Source organism: Accipiter gentilis, chromosome 5 (genome assembly GCF_929443795.1).
Source record: "Accipiter gentilis chromosome 5, bAccGen1.1, whole genome shotgun sequence".
Classification (NCBI taxonomy): Eukaryota; Metazoa; Chordata; class Aves; order Accipitriformes; family Accipitridae; genus Astur; species Astur gentilis.
Genome location: NC_064884.1, coordinates 962,679 through 975,951, shown reverse-complemented (window position 1 = coordinate 975,951; position 13,273 = coordinate 962,679). Strand labels below are relative to the sequence as shown.

The window sequence follows — 13,273 nt, the reverse complement described above, 5'->3', positions numbered from 1 at the left end:
AAGGAAGCCGTCTACGTGAGAGCCCAGAGCTTTGGTGTTCTGGGAGAGCCTTCTAACATCCACAGGAAGCATGCAAGGAGAGGCAAAGACAGCAGGTGTGACAGTACCTTTCCTGTAGCCGCAAGCCCTGCCATGCCGTGAGCGTCTGCGTAGTATATTCCAACATCCAGAGTTTGTAGAACAGCATCATATTGAGAATGACCAGCAGCACCAGACTGGAAATAAAGAAAACAGTCTTCTAGGAGTGCTTCATAGCCCACTGCTTGCCAATCACACCTGGGAAAACGCCCAAGGCTTTAAGAAGGTGTCTGGGACCCAGGTCCACGCTGCATGTGAGTGGGACTTTAATCTGAGGAAGGGCCAGGTGATCAGAACCCAAAACTTCACCTCATGGGAGAAATGTGTGAGCAAGGAGGACAGGCAGACAGAAAGACAGGATGATGGATCAGACAGAACAGGTTAGATGAGTGGAAGGGCTGAATGCAGAAAAAGGGAGGGAAATGGCAGAGTAAAGAGGTAAAAAAAGAGAGAGACAGTACCTGAAACAGATCCTAATGGGAGCAGGGAAGAGAAAAGACGGAGTAGCTGCAGGTTAGAAACAGACTGACACAGAACAGGAGAAACTGGGCTGAGCAGAGAAGGCTCAACAGACAGTGCAGAAGATATATAGGAGGAGAGGAGGGAAGAAAGGAACAGTGGGAAGAGAGGCAAGAAGGACAGACAAATAACCATGTGCCTGCAATTAATGGTGAAATTCGCTCAGCAAAAGATGAGCTGTGTGCGGCTCCTGCAGACAAGCCCAAAGCGCACCCATGCAGGGCGCTGTCTGATGCAGATATGCATGTTGCAGCCTGGGCGCATCCAGCCTTGCCCACTCCCACCGCACCCAGCGATGGGAACAACACTACACGCCAGTGCTTTGAGCAGATACTGTACCACTCCTCCCATCAGCCATACTCGGGGAACAGCTTCCAAAATAACATGTTCGTGCCTGTCTCTGAATAGTGCAGCTATTTTGCTGGAAGAATAGCCCACTATCGCCCAATTCAGTCAGGCGGATGGCAACTGGCCAGAAGAGTATTCTGAAAACATTATGGAGGGCTCTCTGACCACTCTAAGATGAGCTAGCAGCCTGTCAGGAGAGACTGTCGTAAAGCTTCTGTGCCTTCCTACCCTAAGTTTTAATTGCATCTCACCCATCTAGACGCAGAAAGTAGCACAAGACTCTCTTCTCACCATTACGTTACTTGACGTTACCTTACTTATTTTTACAGCAACTGGCTGGGTTGCTGCTGCAAACCTCTGCAGTCTTTATCCCCCCAGGAACAGGAAATGCAAAAAGGAGCTCAGTTTGAAAAGTAACCTCAGTCTGCAAATCTCAGCTTCTTCCCGCCTGACTGACTGAAAGGTGGGTGGAGCTTAAGAAAAGAATGAGCCCGAGTTCTGCTGTTCCTCCGGGGCTAACAGTATGCTTCCATTTCCCGAAGTAATGAAAGAACGCGCCATATCTAGATTGCTCCTTTAGACTGTACTGCTTCATAGCACCTGCCCAGCAACTGCTGCAGCACTAACTCATGAAAGCTACCGTCAGCCCAGGAGGCAGAGAAACAGTAAATTCACCTGGGTTTAGGCATAAAGGCTGAGCCGGAGGGATACGAGGGGCCCGCACCCCAGCTCACTTGGAGCACACATCCAGCCAAGTCCAAGCAACGGTGAAAGGTGGTGGCAGAAAAGGGACCCAAACCAAACGTAATCCTTGCAGCTGAACTAGCGAAATCGTGCTAATCTCTCTCACTTTATGTGTTTCTACCCTTATTCTGCAGAAATCGTCTCTAAATGGTCCAGCTTCTTTCTGAGATGGTATCTCTCATCAGAAACGCCACCCAGGACCAGACCCGAATAGGTTTTGCCAGACCAGAGGAAAGAAGTGACAGACTTCTCACATACACTGAGCCCTGTTGTGATAGCACAGTAACTCCCAGAGAGCTTTGCGTGGTCATCTTTCATGATTAACAGCTAGTTTGCTGGCAGATTACATTAAATGACTTATTTTAAATTAAAAGACCCCCACAGTTCCTAGAAACCTCTATACTGAGTGCCTGAAATAAAAAAGACTCTCTCTACTTGTTGGATTTCTTTTCTTTTAGGTATTGACTCCCTCTCCTTGCACACCTGCCCCTTGCCCTGCTTGCCACTATCAAGGTTGCCTGTGTCCCAGACAGCATAGCTCACCTGCATTTAGAACTCCCAGAAACACGCAGGTCTGCAAAGCCTGTGTTTGGTTAAAACAAGGCCAAAACTCAGGGGAAAGGAGAGACTTTGATAAAATACGATCCAGAACCTACAGAGCCAGATCAGTGGGGCCAGCTAAGTACTGGCAAAAGCTGGGATCAAGCCAGACAAAACAAGCAATGGGGCATTTGGGGGAAATTTTAATTAATTCTTTTCTGCCTGTCATTGCTTTTCTCTCCTCTGTACCGCACAAAGTTTGGGACCAGAGAGGGAAGAAGTTAAAACTGGCATAGGGGAGCACAGAACACCAGAAACATGAAAGGACCGAAGTTGTTAAAGGCCAACTGTGAAGGAAAGCAAAAAACTCACTTACACAAAACTGATGACAAGGAGCAGCTTGGAGACACTCTGCAGGTGGAAGCCACTGGGGCTGTCCTCAGGGATGTGCCGTGTCTGAGTGGAACCTGAGGAGACAGATGTGTTTAGGCTAGGAAATGCTGTCCGATGGGGAGGGCAACCCTCTTCCCTCTGCCCACCCCTCCATCTCACTCAAACAATCATAACACATCCTCCCCGCCCTGGCCCCTCTTCCCTTTAACCCTCCGTGAGCAAAGCTCCGTGTCTTTTCTCTAGAGGTATCCAGCAATCCATCCCCAAGCATGAGGGGTCTGCAGTTCCTTACCTGCCACATGCTTGATTCGATGTGCAACCTCCTCATCCGTGGGGGTGGTGACGGGACTCAGCACCTCCTCCAAGTGTGGCACCCGCAGATGGGCATGTGCCCGTTTCCTCCGGCGCACGGTCGATTGCTTGCCCACTTTCTCTTTGGGGGATTGTCTGTGGACCTCAGCCAGGTACGTGCTCTCGGTTTTGGTCAGTTCACTCTCTGCAGAGACAGCACAGGAAAGCATTTAATAGAAGCATCACTGGCCTTGCAGAGATGCAGACTTAAGCCCTCTAATGGCACATAGCTGCTGGGCCAAAGAAGTTGGCAAGAGTCTCAGAGGCCCATGGCAGAAGACACGCTTACACATCCCCTACACAAACTCTGACCCCAAACTGCTTGCGCTCCTGCCAGAGAGCAGGATTTGATGACCTCATTAATTCCAGCAAGTGCTACCAACACTGTGGCAATAACTTAGTCTGGCCCCTTTTACAAGCCACTCTGAGGTCTGATCCCCAGCAGGCTGGCAGCAGGTATCTCGCTGGCATGCTGCCCGCTTGCAGGGAGGCATGCTGCCCGCTTGCAGGGAGGCACGCATAAACTACGGAAGGTGCCGCTGTTTGTGGGTCATTACTGCAGCTCGGGTCATTGCCACTCTTACCCAAATGACGGAAATAATCTTCTAAGCCGCTCCAAAAATTCTTCTCAATGAAGGATTTCACCAGCCCCCAAGGCTGTTTCCTGTAACGTAACTCTGTGGAAACCCTATGTGAAGAAAGGGAAGTCATTCTCCCCATTTTGCTTCCTGGAAGCAATATCAATTCGCAATCCTTTGTCAATGTAAATACGAGACATAATCACACACACTGTCTGTTATTTCTGGAATGGTCTCAGCCCTTTGTGTTTCTTGAGGAGAAACACTGCATGAAATGTCCTTCCAAAGGCAGTGGCAGGAAGGCCTCAAGCGAGTCTCCCCCAGAAGGACTCCCGAGACCTTCAGCCATGTGGCAGGCAGACATTCGGGTTACTTATTCAAGTCAAACACAAAAGCCTATAGCTTTCCTCTGCTTGTCCCCCCAAGTGCGTCTCAGAGGCGCAGTCCCTCTAAGTATGTCCTGTTGCTTATTGCACGTGGCAACTGGCCCCATTAACCACTGCTTCCGAGAGGGGGGCAAGAGAAGTCTGTAAATCCTCTCCGTGACTGAGCTGTAACCCCTCTGCATTGGGTCTATTGTCTGCTCAATGTCACCACAGTAGGCAGCTGCCCCTGCGGTAACTCCTCGTGATAGGAGTGTTCTGGCAACAGGACAGAGAAATAAGGCTAAGTTCTCCCCAACCACTTCTAACACACCAAACAGCAGAACTCCTACCCAAAGGCGACTTTTGGTCATCAGTAAAGCTCTTTATCCCACAAGAAGCGTACCTGAGTCGGCTTTTGTTTCTGGCAACACGAGTCAACGTGTAGCGGTTAATGGTGTAGAAATAATCATGGTAGGGGACGTCGTGAGTTAGCACCTCTGCATCTATGACATAGCACTCGCTTTCTTGGCTGGCTTTGTACATTGTCTGCATAAAAGACAGCATGCAAGGCAACCATTAGTCTGGTTAGAACACGGCTTTGATAGATCGACACCTTCACTAGCACTTTACAAAAACAGCTCTACCACAAATAGGATACCACACCCATGCCCAAGCCCCATCTCTGCATTTTTCGTGAACAGCTCGCCTTTAAGGGAAGGCAATACTCGAGGAAACCAAGTGTTTCACTCAGATATTTCCCAAGGGCATATTTCCAAAGGGGCGTTCAGTTCCAGCAGCTCAACCTCCAGCTTTTTGTGTCAGAGATGTAATTACATATACCGCCATGTGAGGACCAGTTCTTTGGGACCTTTGCAAGTGTTCCTCTTCTCGTTAAAAGGATGTCTGTCTTGTCAGGGAGCAACCTGATCTAAAATCAGAGGTGGCCCCTGCTTTGAGCAGAGGTTCTTCCTAGCGTAAATTATTCTGTGATTCTAAACACCATAAAACCATGACAATTGCCACTTTTAAACGCTTCTGATCTGCTTCTTTCTTTGCCCCAGAACAAACCTCACAAAAGGGACAGACAGTTAACTGCAGATCCATACGCAGAAGTGGGGCTTTTCTTACAGACTATTTCCACTTACCTCTGCAGCACGGACGCAAAAAAGCGCGCCCCGGTGGTTGACCCCAAAATCAGAATATAATAGGCCACGGCCTTGCTTGCCTGAAAGCATACTGTTCCCTTTCCCCATAATTTTGCTCTCCCCTTTTCTTTCTCTTATCTTCCCTGCACACACTCTTTGTTTCTGAACACCTTGCTTCATCCCATCCTTACAAGGCACGCCTTGCCACTGGGATTCTCCTCTCCCTGAAACGTCATGCGCAGACACTCCATCTTTTCTTGGCTCCCTCTTAGTATTCCCTCAGTACTCACCTTTGGCCACTTGTACATACACACCTCTGGACGAGGAAGGAGGCTTTTCCTCCCTCCCTAGCTGCAGCCCCTACTAGATACAGCTAGCCTGACTCTTCCCAGTGCATTGCAGATGCTCCCTTTTTTTTACCTTTTTGAACAGGTGATCTAATTCTCCTCACCAGTAATAAAAAAGCCTGGACATCTCTATGCAAGCTGTGAGAAGGACTGGCCAGACAGTGTATGACTTTCTTGTGCCCTGCTCATGAATAACATCTGCTGGACTGACCACAGCTCAAAAAACACCAGCACGGGTGACAAACACAGTTGTTAGAATGTGCTGGCTCATTTACAAACTCATTTGCTTTGGCTGGAAAATTTATGGTCCTTTCCTTGCAATGCAATCCAGTGCGAGTGTCAGATTAGCTATTCATATTCACAGTGATAACTGGGTAGCAAGTTAATACAAGAAAAACGTGTAAAGGAAAATGGATAGAGAGAATGAAAACATGCAAAGCAGCATGCCCAAGACAAGAAAATAAATCACAGATCTGTTTCTACAAAGCATAACACCCCTGCTCCCCTTTCACATACCTGCGTCTCAGTGACAGTGGCAGTTTTGGGGGCCAGAGGGTTGGTGAGGGTAATGGTATACAAGATCACTCTGGTCTGATTGCCATTTTCTTCCTTCTTCCAGGGGTGAAAGATAATATCTGAGAGGACAAAACAATATTCCATTCAAGTAATTGGAGAGGGATTGTGGGTCAGTTCCCTAGGGAAAGGCATAACCATATAACCAAGCTCAGGACGGTATTTCCTTCCTCTTGGAGAGCTTGGCTGCAGAAGCACTACAGCTCACCCAAGTGTGAAAGAAAGGTCTCCTGTACTAAATGCAAATATTTTCCCCTCTTTCAAGTGCAGGGAAAGGGGAGAGGCTGGAGACATACCTTCTTCAGCAAAACTACAGTTTACAGGGAAAGGAGGACTACAGCATGCCACAGGACACTCTCTTTGCACTGTCAACTGCACAGTCCGTCCCAATGTCTGGTGTGGAAGTAGAAGAGCTTTTTCCCCACGCTGTTAAGCCTTGACCACAGGATCAGGCCTTAGCTGATGTTAAAAAATGAAAGAGCGTGCTTCTTCCATAAACTGAGACCTGGCTCTTAGAAAATAAAACTAGATAGCCAAACAAGGCTGATTCTACCTTTGATTACTGACAGTACAGACTACAGCTATCCCAAGGTCTGCTCAGAACTTTACCCAATCCTTCTATCATCAGGCAAAGTTACACCTCCAAAGCATGTGCCAAAACCTTCCTTCTGTACAGGCTTCTGCACCTCGCAGTGTCCATCAGTGACCGGGCTTTGCTACCAGCAGCTTACCAGAGAACCGGCGCTGTTCCATGAAGTCCCTCTGGAACTGGGAGTCCGTGAAAAGCAAGTCGTACAGTTTGTCCACGCTGAAGTTGAACACTTCATTCACATACTGACGGCCGTTCAGATCCTCGTAAAAGGCTTGGACTTCCCCTGTGGGGAAACAGGCCCGCAAGCCCCAGCCATGATCCTTCGTGCCAATATCAGAGGCTGTGCTTTCACAGTACCAGGACCTTCATATTTTACTTTGCAAAGAAGGAACCCAAAGGCGGTACTTCTAACCCTTTTCCTCAACTGATCCCAGGACAATAGTTGGAACAGGTAATTAACTACATAGGTAATTTTAGGGACAGCCTTCCAAACACCCCAACACATTTGCCTTCTGTGGCCCAGGATGGGAATTCTTTTCATCTTCTGAACGCTTAGGGTCCAGAAAAGGAATTCAGTATTTGCCACTCCAGTCCCTCACTGGAAAAGACAGAAGGCTGAAAACATCACTAATGGAACGGCCCTTCCCAGCATACCTTCATCATGGGTCTCTGACGAGTCACTGAGCTCAGTGGGTATGTCTTCGTTGTCGTTGAAGTCTAGGGAAGGGGAGTTCACAGGGCCAATGATCTCTATCTTCTCTCCCATGATATTTGCAATGCCAAGGTCTTTTTCCACAGGACTCTCTGCCACTGCCTCCTCCTCTTCTGGTAGCACTCCATCAAACTGCAGCAAGGAGAGAGCATAATGAGGGCAAGATCAGCACCTGGAAATTGGGGGTTATTTCTGAAAACTTTACATCTGTGGGCCAATCTTCATATCTTCGAACATTTGGCCTCGACACGTCTGGAAGTTAAATAATAGAGAGAGGAGGAAGGTTACCATACAGTGTTTGTAAAACACATGGACTTATTAGATCACCTCCTCTCAAAGAGCCACATACAGTTCAAGCCTGGGACATACACAAGGCTTTCTGTTTGTTCAGGCAAGCACACAATACCGGTTTTGCTCCCGAACAAGCCCTGTACAGCTAGGAAAGTCTGAGGTTATATCTAAACAAGGTCTCCTCTGCCGTAAGGCTATGAGGGCACACACTGTTTTCTAGGGAACAACCCAAGGCAGAGAAGAAATCATAACCCTTTTATCTCTAACACTCCACTTCTTTTCATCTAAAAGTATAGAAAGGACAATGCACTTGATGCCAAGAGTCCCCGTCCACTGGCCTTTAGGACAGGTACGCTTTGCTCCCTTTTTCTTGGCCCAATGCCATGCTTACAGATATCACTGACTCGAGGACTGAGGTCAGCTGCAGTGGAAGAGGAGCTGCAGGGTTAACAGTTAGTTACCTCATACATTCAAGGACTACCAGCTGGATCCCCGAGAAAAGGATTACTGCTCCCACTGCAACAGAGGAAGAAGAACACTTACCGAGGCTGGCGCTTCACTGCTTCCCGTAGATGTCAATGTGCTGGCAGTGACAGATTTCTTTGGCAGCTGAGGGCTAGCTTCTGGCTTGGCCTCCATGCTGCTTTTTGAGGAGCTGTCGTTGACTTCATTCTCTTCCACGGGGATTTCTTCACAGTAGCTGAGACGCCACAGAGAACACAGGTTTTTATGTTTACCCCTCTCAGTACAGCTACAACTGGACACACAGAGCAAGTAAGAATACTTCATAGAAGTTTCCAGTCTGACCGGAAGCAGAAACAGCTCAGCGCAGGGAAGATCAAGCCCAAACTTTTCCAGTGTTTATAACAGACTGACAAGCATCAGCACTTTCTGGCCATGTAACACGCTGACTGGCCTTGTGACTGGGATGCTTTGGCATTTATAAAATTGCTCATCTAGCTCAGCAAGTAGAAAGGCAGGCATTTCAGTCCCTACCGACTTCCCTGAGGAAATGGTACGCTTTCAGGTTTTTAGACATTGCACGTTTAAGGGCAAACGTTTGGCCAGAACCCAGCATCTCTCACCAGGGACAATCAGCAGTTTGAGGTATGCAACATATCAGGACTCCTGCTCTCCTGAGGCCATCTTTTCTTCATCACAGGCAGATTTTACTCCTCCTCACTCACCCCATTGTGTTGAAGTCATCATCAGGAGGCACGTAGTCTTCATCATCACTGGTCAGACCCAGCTCATTCCCATAACACTGGTGGACAAAGTGCCAGAGCTCCTTTGGACAGAGAGGCTAAAAGAGGGAACAGAGAACAGCATACATTTTCACCTGAGAATACTAAAATATAATGAATTTTTGGAACTACCACTGTCAGGAGTATTACATTCCTTGCCCTGAAAGAAGTGAGAGATTCTGACACAGCCCCTGGTGGGAGGCCAGAGCCTTCCGGCAGGCTTACCTCTTCTGAATTCCAGTGATGCTACAAGGTGGATTGTTTGTGTTACTAGCAGGCTGGCTCAGCTCCACACTGGCTAAGGGCTGCGGGAGTACGAATCCCTATATTGTCAGGCCAAGCTGGCTTAGAGAGTGCACCCATCAAGCAATAAGAGGCCCTTTCACCAAGTAAACCTTTACCGTCAGCCCAGGTTCTGCCCTAAAATCTGACTTGGGTTATTTTTCCATGCCACAATCTCACATTATTTAAGACTATCAGAAAGCCAACATGAGGCTACACCCAGAGCAGCACACAAAATGAGATTTCCCGCTACTACAATGCTATGCATGTAATAATGTAAGCACAGTAAACCTGCACTTTCCTTCACAAGTTTTCCCCACCTCTTCTGCTGTGCCTCCATTTAATGTCTCCTACTACACCAAAACCCAATGCCTTATGGGTTTTTTTTTCCCCCTCCAAGTTTGTTTAAATTATAGCTGCCTAAAGAATTACAGCTGCAGGAAAAACAATCTAAAACAGCAACTAAAAAAAACATTTCCTGTTGCAGTTTAAAATCAAAAAGAGTTTGTCTCACCAGATACTACTGTGAAAAGCTTGTATATACCTCCAGTTAGAAAGAGAAAATGAATTATCAAGACCATTCACAAAAGCCCGGCATTTTAGGGATGCAGGTCAGTTGATTACCATATGACTGCATTCTGAGGTTCTTAAGAAATGGGGCAGGAGAACTTGTGATTTAAATATGTGGTACAGGGATGAAAGGGGATGGATTTTTACCCATGAGAAATTTATGACTGATGACAAAGATTTCTTGGTAATGAGGGAAAACAAATCTAGTGAACTTTTTCTGAGTTGCTGGCTTGAACTTATTCCCATAGTTACTGCACAGGATAATGCAGGAAATTTTTAATCTAGCTCCCAAAAGTAGCAATCAAAAGCATGGGAAAAATACCTCTAATGAGAAACTTTTATCCAGAAAAATGTCTAACTCTGTTTCACCTTCTTCCCACGTGCACTCCAATTCACATGTCTTATCAGGAAAAACGGACTAGGTTCTTTCTCCCTCTCTCTTGCCAGGCATGGATCCTACCTACGTTTGGAAAAAGAGCTCTGGAAGTGTTTTCTGTCTTTATCACTCCGCCTCTCAGTTCCAATTCGCTTTGACCTTGAAACCAAGGGCACTGAATTTTGTTAGGAACTTCAAAAGGCTGATCAAATTACAGCATATGGTAGCAATACAAGCTGCCCAATGCAAAGTGATCCTTTTGCATACTAAATACTACCCCGGTTTTCAGAAGAGGGTATTCTGGGTGCTCGATTACTTAAAGCTTTCCAGTACGGTACAAACTCAAGCCAGAACATCTCGAAATGCTGGTAGCACTGTAACATCAGTTCATGAGTCTTACTCCTGCAGTGAGGCCAGAAATACTCAGTGGACTGTGGAACAGATCAAATATAGGATATATGGGGCTTCTGGTGTAGCAGGTGCACAACCCTGCTTTATTTTAGAATCCAACCCACTGAGTCCTTGCCCAGTGCACCCCACAGCCACCATTGTTCTTGTTTGGTTTTGGGATGCCCTGAACACATGCTCTTTTTCTGTCCTTATCTTGAACTCTACGCTTCCAAAGCACAGTTACTAAAAGCTTTGCCTGTGCAGTGAGCTATTCCTGTTGCATTTGGAACTGCTTTCTTCTGGGCTGTTTCATTTGAATTACAGACCTCAAAAAAAACCCTTCCTGAGATGCGCGCTTCCACACCTTCACCAGAGGCGAAGTGGCATCTCCTGTGTGTGCAAGACATGTCTGTACGTAGACAGAATTCCACGCCAAAAGAGAGAACTGCACCTGCAGTTACGTACCTGCTCTGACTAAACACGTGTGCTTACTGTCCCTATGTCTTTTTATGCATATACATTAGTCACAGGTATTATGCTTCTGCATATATGCATCACCTCCCTTTCATCCCACCCCAACACTGAGGAGCTGGTCTCTGTACCTTGTCAAGGAGAGCATTCTGCCAGAGTCTGAACATCATCATGTACGTCCTGTCTCGAGCCCCAAAGGAAGTAAAAAAGTGCTGAATGGGAAGAGATGGAGACAAAAATCAGTTCAGAAAAGGCCCCCAAAAAGGGAAGAAGAAGAGACAAGGCTGTTTGGATCACTTTCTAGCTACAGTTCACAGAAGGACTGGAGCAAGCCATTGCAGCACAGCTGCTCAGTTCTTCGGCATGGACTGAAGCTCACGGAGAGGCCGAGTGCCTCCCACCCAGGGAACAAATCTGAGCACAGCAACAGTTTCGTTAGAGATGTGCTACTATATAAGCCGGATATTCTACCTGGCCCCACACCCCACATCTAAGCTACGCGTGTTCCAGACTTGGCCCAAGGTCTGCACCCTGCCCTTTTCCCTTGGTGCTTCCTCCGAGGCCCCAGGTAGCACAAGCAGTCAGTTTGGCAAAATCCCGCAACACACATATTCCCCTGCTCCTGCCAGCCATAAGGGGTAGCCCCAGAGGCAGAGGCTTCAGGGATGTACCTTTTCAGTGTCAGTGCAAACTTGGATGGCATTAGGAATGAGCCGTGCTGTTTTTTCCTTGGTCATCGAGCAGATATCCTTCAAGCGAACTGTCAGCTACAGTCAGAGCCATGCAGAAAGGGGAAGGCAGAAAAAGAACACAGGTAAAGAGAGACACTGATGAGAAAGACAACGGAAAGAGTGCTCTTAAAGCAGTGTCAGCAAATACGCTGACATAAAACACATGCTCAATGCAGCAGTCTGACAGCCTTACCAGTGTCTCCCAACGGAAGATGTTGCTGTAAAAGCAGATCCAGTTTTCAGAGAGGTAGAGGCGGCCCTGCAGGAGAATGTCTCTTTGTAGCGCACATGAGTAATCTGTGGGTGGACAACAGATGATAATTTAGGAGCACCAAAACCAGAAGACAGCACAGCCTAAAGGTGAGGATAAGCAGCAGCATAAAGAGAAGCAGCTACTCGACACAATCCCGCAGAAAGCCAAAGGCAGAGCCAGAAGGAACTGAGCCACAGCTGCTGCTCTGTCCACTAGGTTATGATTCCTCCCAAGGGCATGTCACAGACAGTCTCTCTTACTGACTGACTATCTTGCCTTATTAGCCAGTCATTCTGCAGCACCCTATGTACTATTTTCCAGATTTTAATCTGTCTCTTCCTTTTTGCCTTCCAGGGCCATTGTTCATTTCTCTCCCAGTTTAAGCACCCTAAACAGTTTCTATTCCTCTGCTAGGATGTGCGTTTTTCAACAGGATGAGACCTGGCGTGAGAATACCAGTTACGTAAGATAAAAGAACAGATGCAGCACTAGGCAGTCACTAATCAGCTACAAGGCCAAAGCCTAAATGGATATGAGAAGGGCAGTCATGTGTAAATAGGGAGCATCGGGGATGTTAGAAAAAAGGGAAGCTCAGTATGCATGTTGAGACATGCAACCCTGCCCAAAGGAGGAAAGAGCTCAACCACTAACACACCGTCAGGTTTGGGGGAGCACTGCGGACGAAAACACGCTCCTCAAATCACAAGCGAACAGAGCCATAGCTGATGCAAGTCAGCATTGCTCTCCCTGAAGCAAAACAAATGAAACCCATTAGAAATGGTGAGAAGGGGTTCCGTCTGTGCACAAGAAAGACACAATGGGCTTGTTCCTTGGTGGCAACCTCTTTGAAGAAGAAAAAAGCTGCATGCACACATGCTGGATTTCCTCCCTAAACCATGGGCCAGCACAACAGAGCACTGCACCAAGGGGCTGACCTTACCTACAATGAGGCGCTCCGTGTCAGGAAGCTGTTTGAAGAGTTTCCTGAAATCTTCATTCCGCTGTTTGTATGTCGGACTCAACACCTGCAAATAACAGAGTGCCTGTTAAAGAGAGGGGCGGGCATGAGTACAGAGAAATGGGAGTGGGAAAATAGGAACACCTTGGTAAGGAGAAGGGGGATCAGATGCACTTACAAAGCATGAGGCTAGGAGCTCCCATCACAGCAGACACACAGATGGGAGGATTTGGGATTTAGTGCATTAAGTGAGAAGAGGAGGAGACTTGGAAGAGCAAGTACAGAGTAGAAGGGCTACACCCACATCTGCTAGGCAGCAAAACAGAACTGCATGGAAGCTGGGGCTGCAGAAGAAAAATCTTTTCCTGGAATCCTAGACTGTACAAGGCATGACACATGCTCTGTTTGCATTGCATCAGTTA

The 13,273-nt window shown here is 47.4% G+C and overlaps 1 protein-coding gene across 10 annotated transcripts in view; it reads right to left on the bottom strand.

The window, feature by feature from the left end:
* GRAMD1B (GRAM domain containing 1B) overlaps positions 1–13,273 on the bottom strand; it is a 138,241-nt gene that overhangs the window by 5,611 nt on the left and 119,357 nt on the right. For all 10 annotated transcript variants that reach the window (XM_049801343.1, XM_049801338.1, XM_049801339.1 and 7 more), the window contains 14 exons: positions 12,834–12,918; positions 11,834–11,937; positions 11,581–11,676; positions 11,041–11,121; positions 8,764–8,879; positions 8,120–8,276; positions 7,228–7,417; positions 6,713–6,856; positions 5,925–6,043; positions 4,320–4,462; positions 3,558–3,661; positions 2,915–3,118; positions 2,606–2,696; positions 108–215 (listed from right to left, as the gene is read on the bottom strand). In XM_049801343.1, the coding sequence (XP_049657300.1) occupies positions 108–215; positions 2,606–2,696; positions 2,915–3,118; positions 3,558–3,661; positions 4,320–4,462; positions 5,925–6,043; positions 6,713–6,856; positions 7,228–7,417; positions 8,120–8,276; positions 8,764–8,879; positions 11,041–11,121; positions 11,581–11,676; positions 11,834–11,937; positions 12,834–12,918 (1,742 nt within the window). The remainder of the gene's footprint in view (positions 1–107; positions 216–2,605; positions 2,697–2,914; positions 3,119–3,557; positions 3,662–4,319; positions 4,463–5,924; positions 6,044–6,712; positions 6,857–7,227; positions 7,418–8,119; positions 8,277–8,763; positions 8,880–11,040; positions 11,122–11,580; positions 11,677–11,833; positions 11,938–12,833; positions 12,919–13,273) is intronic.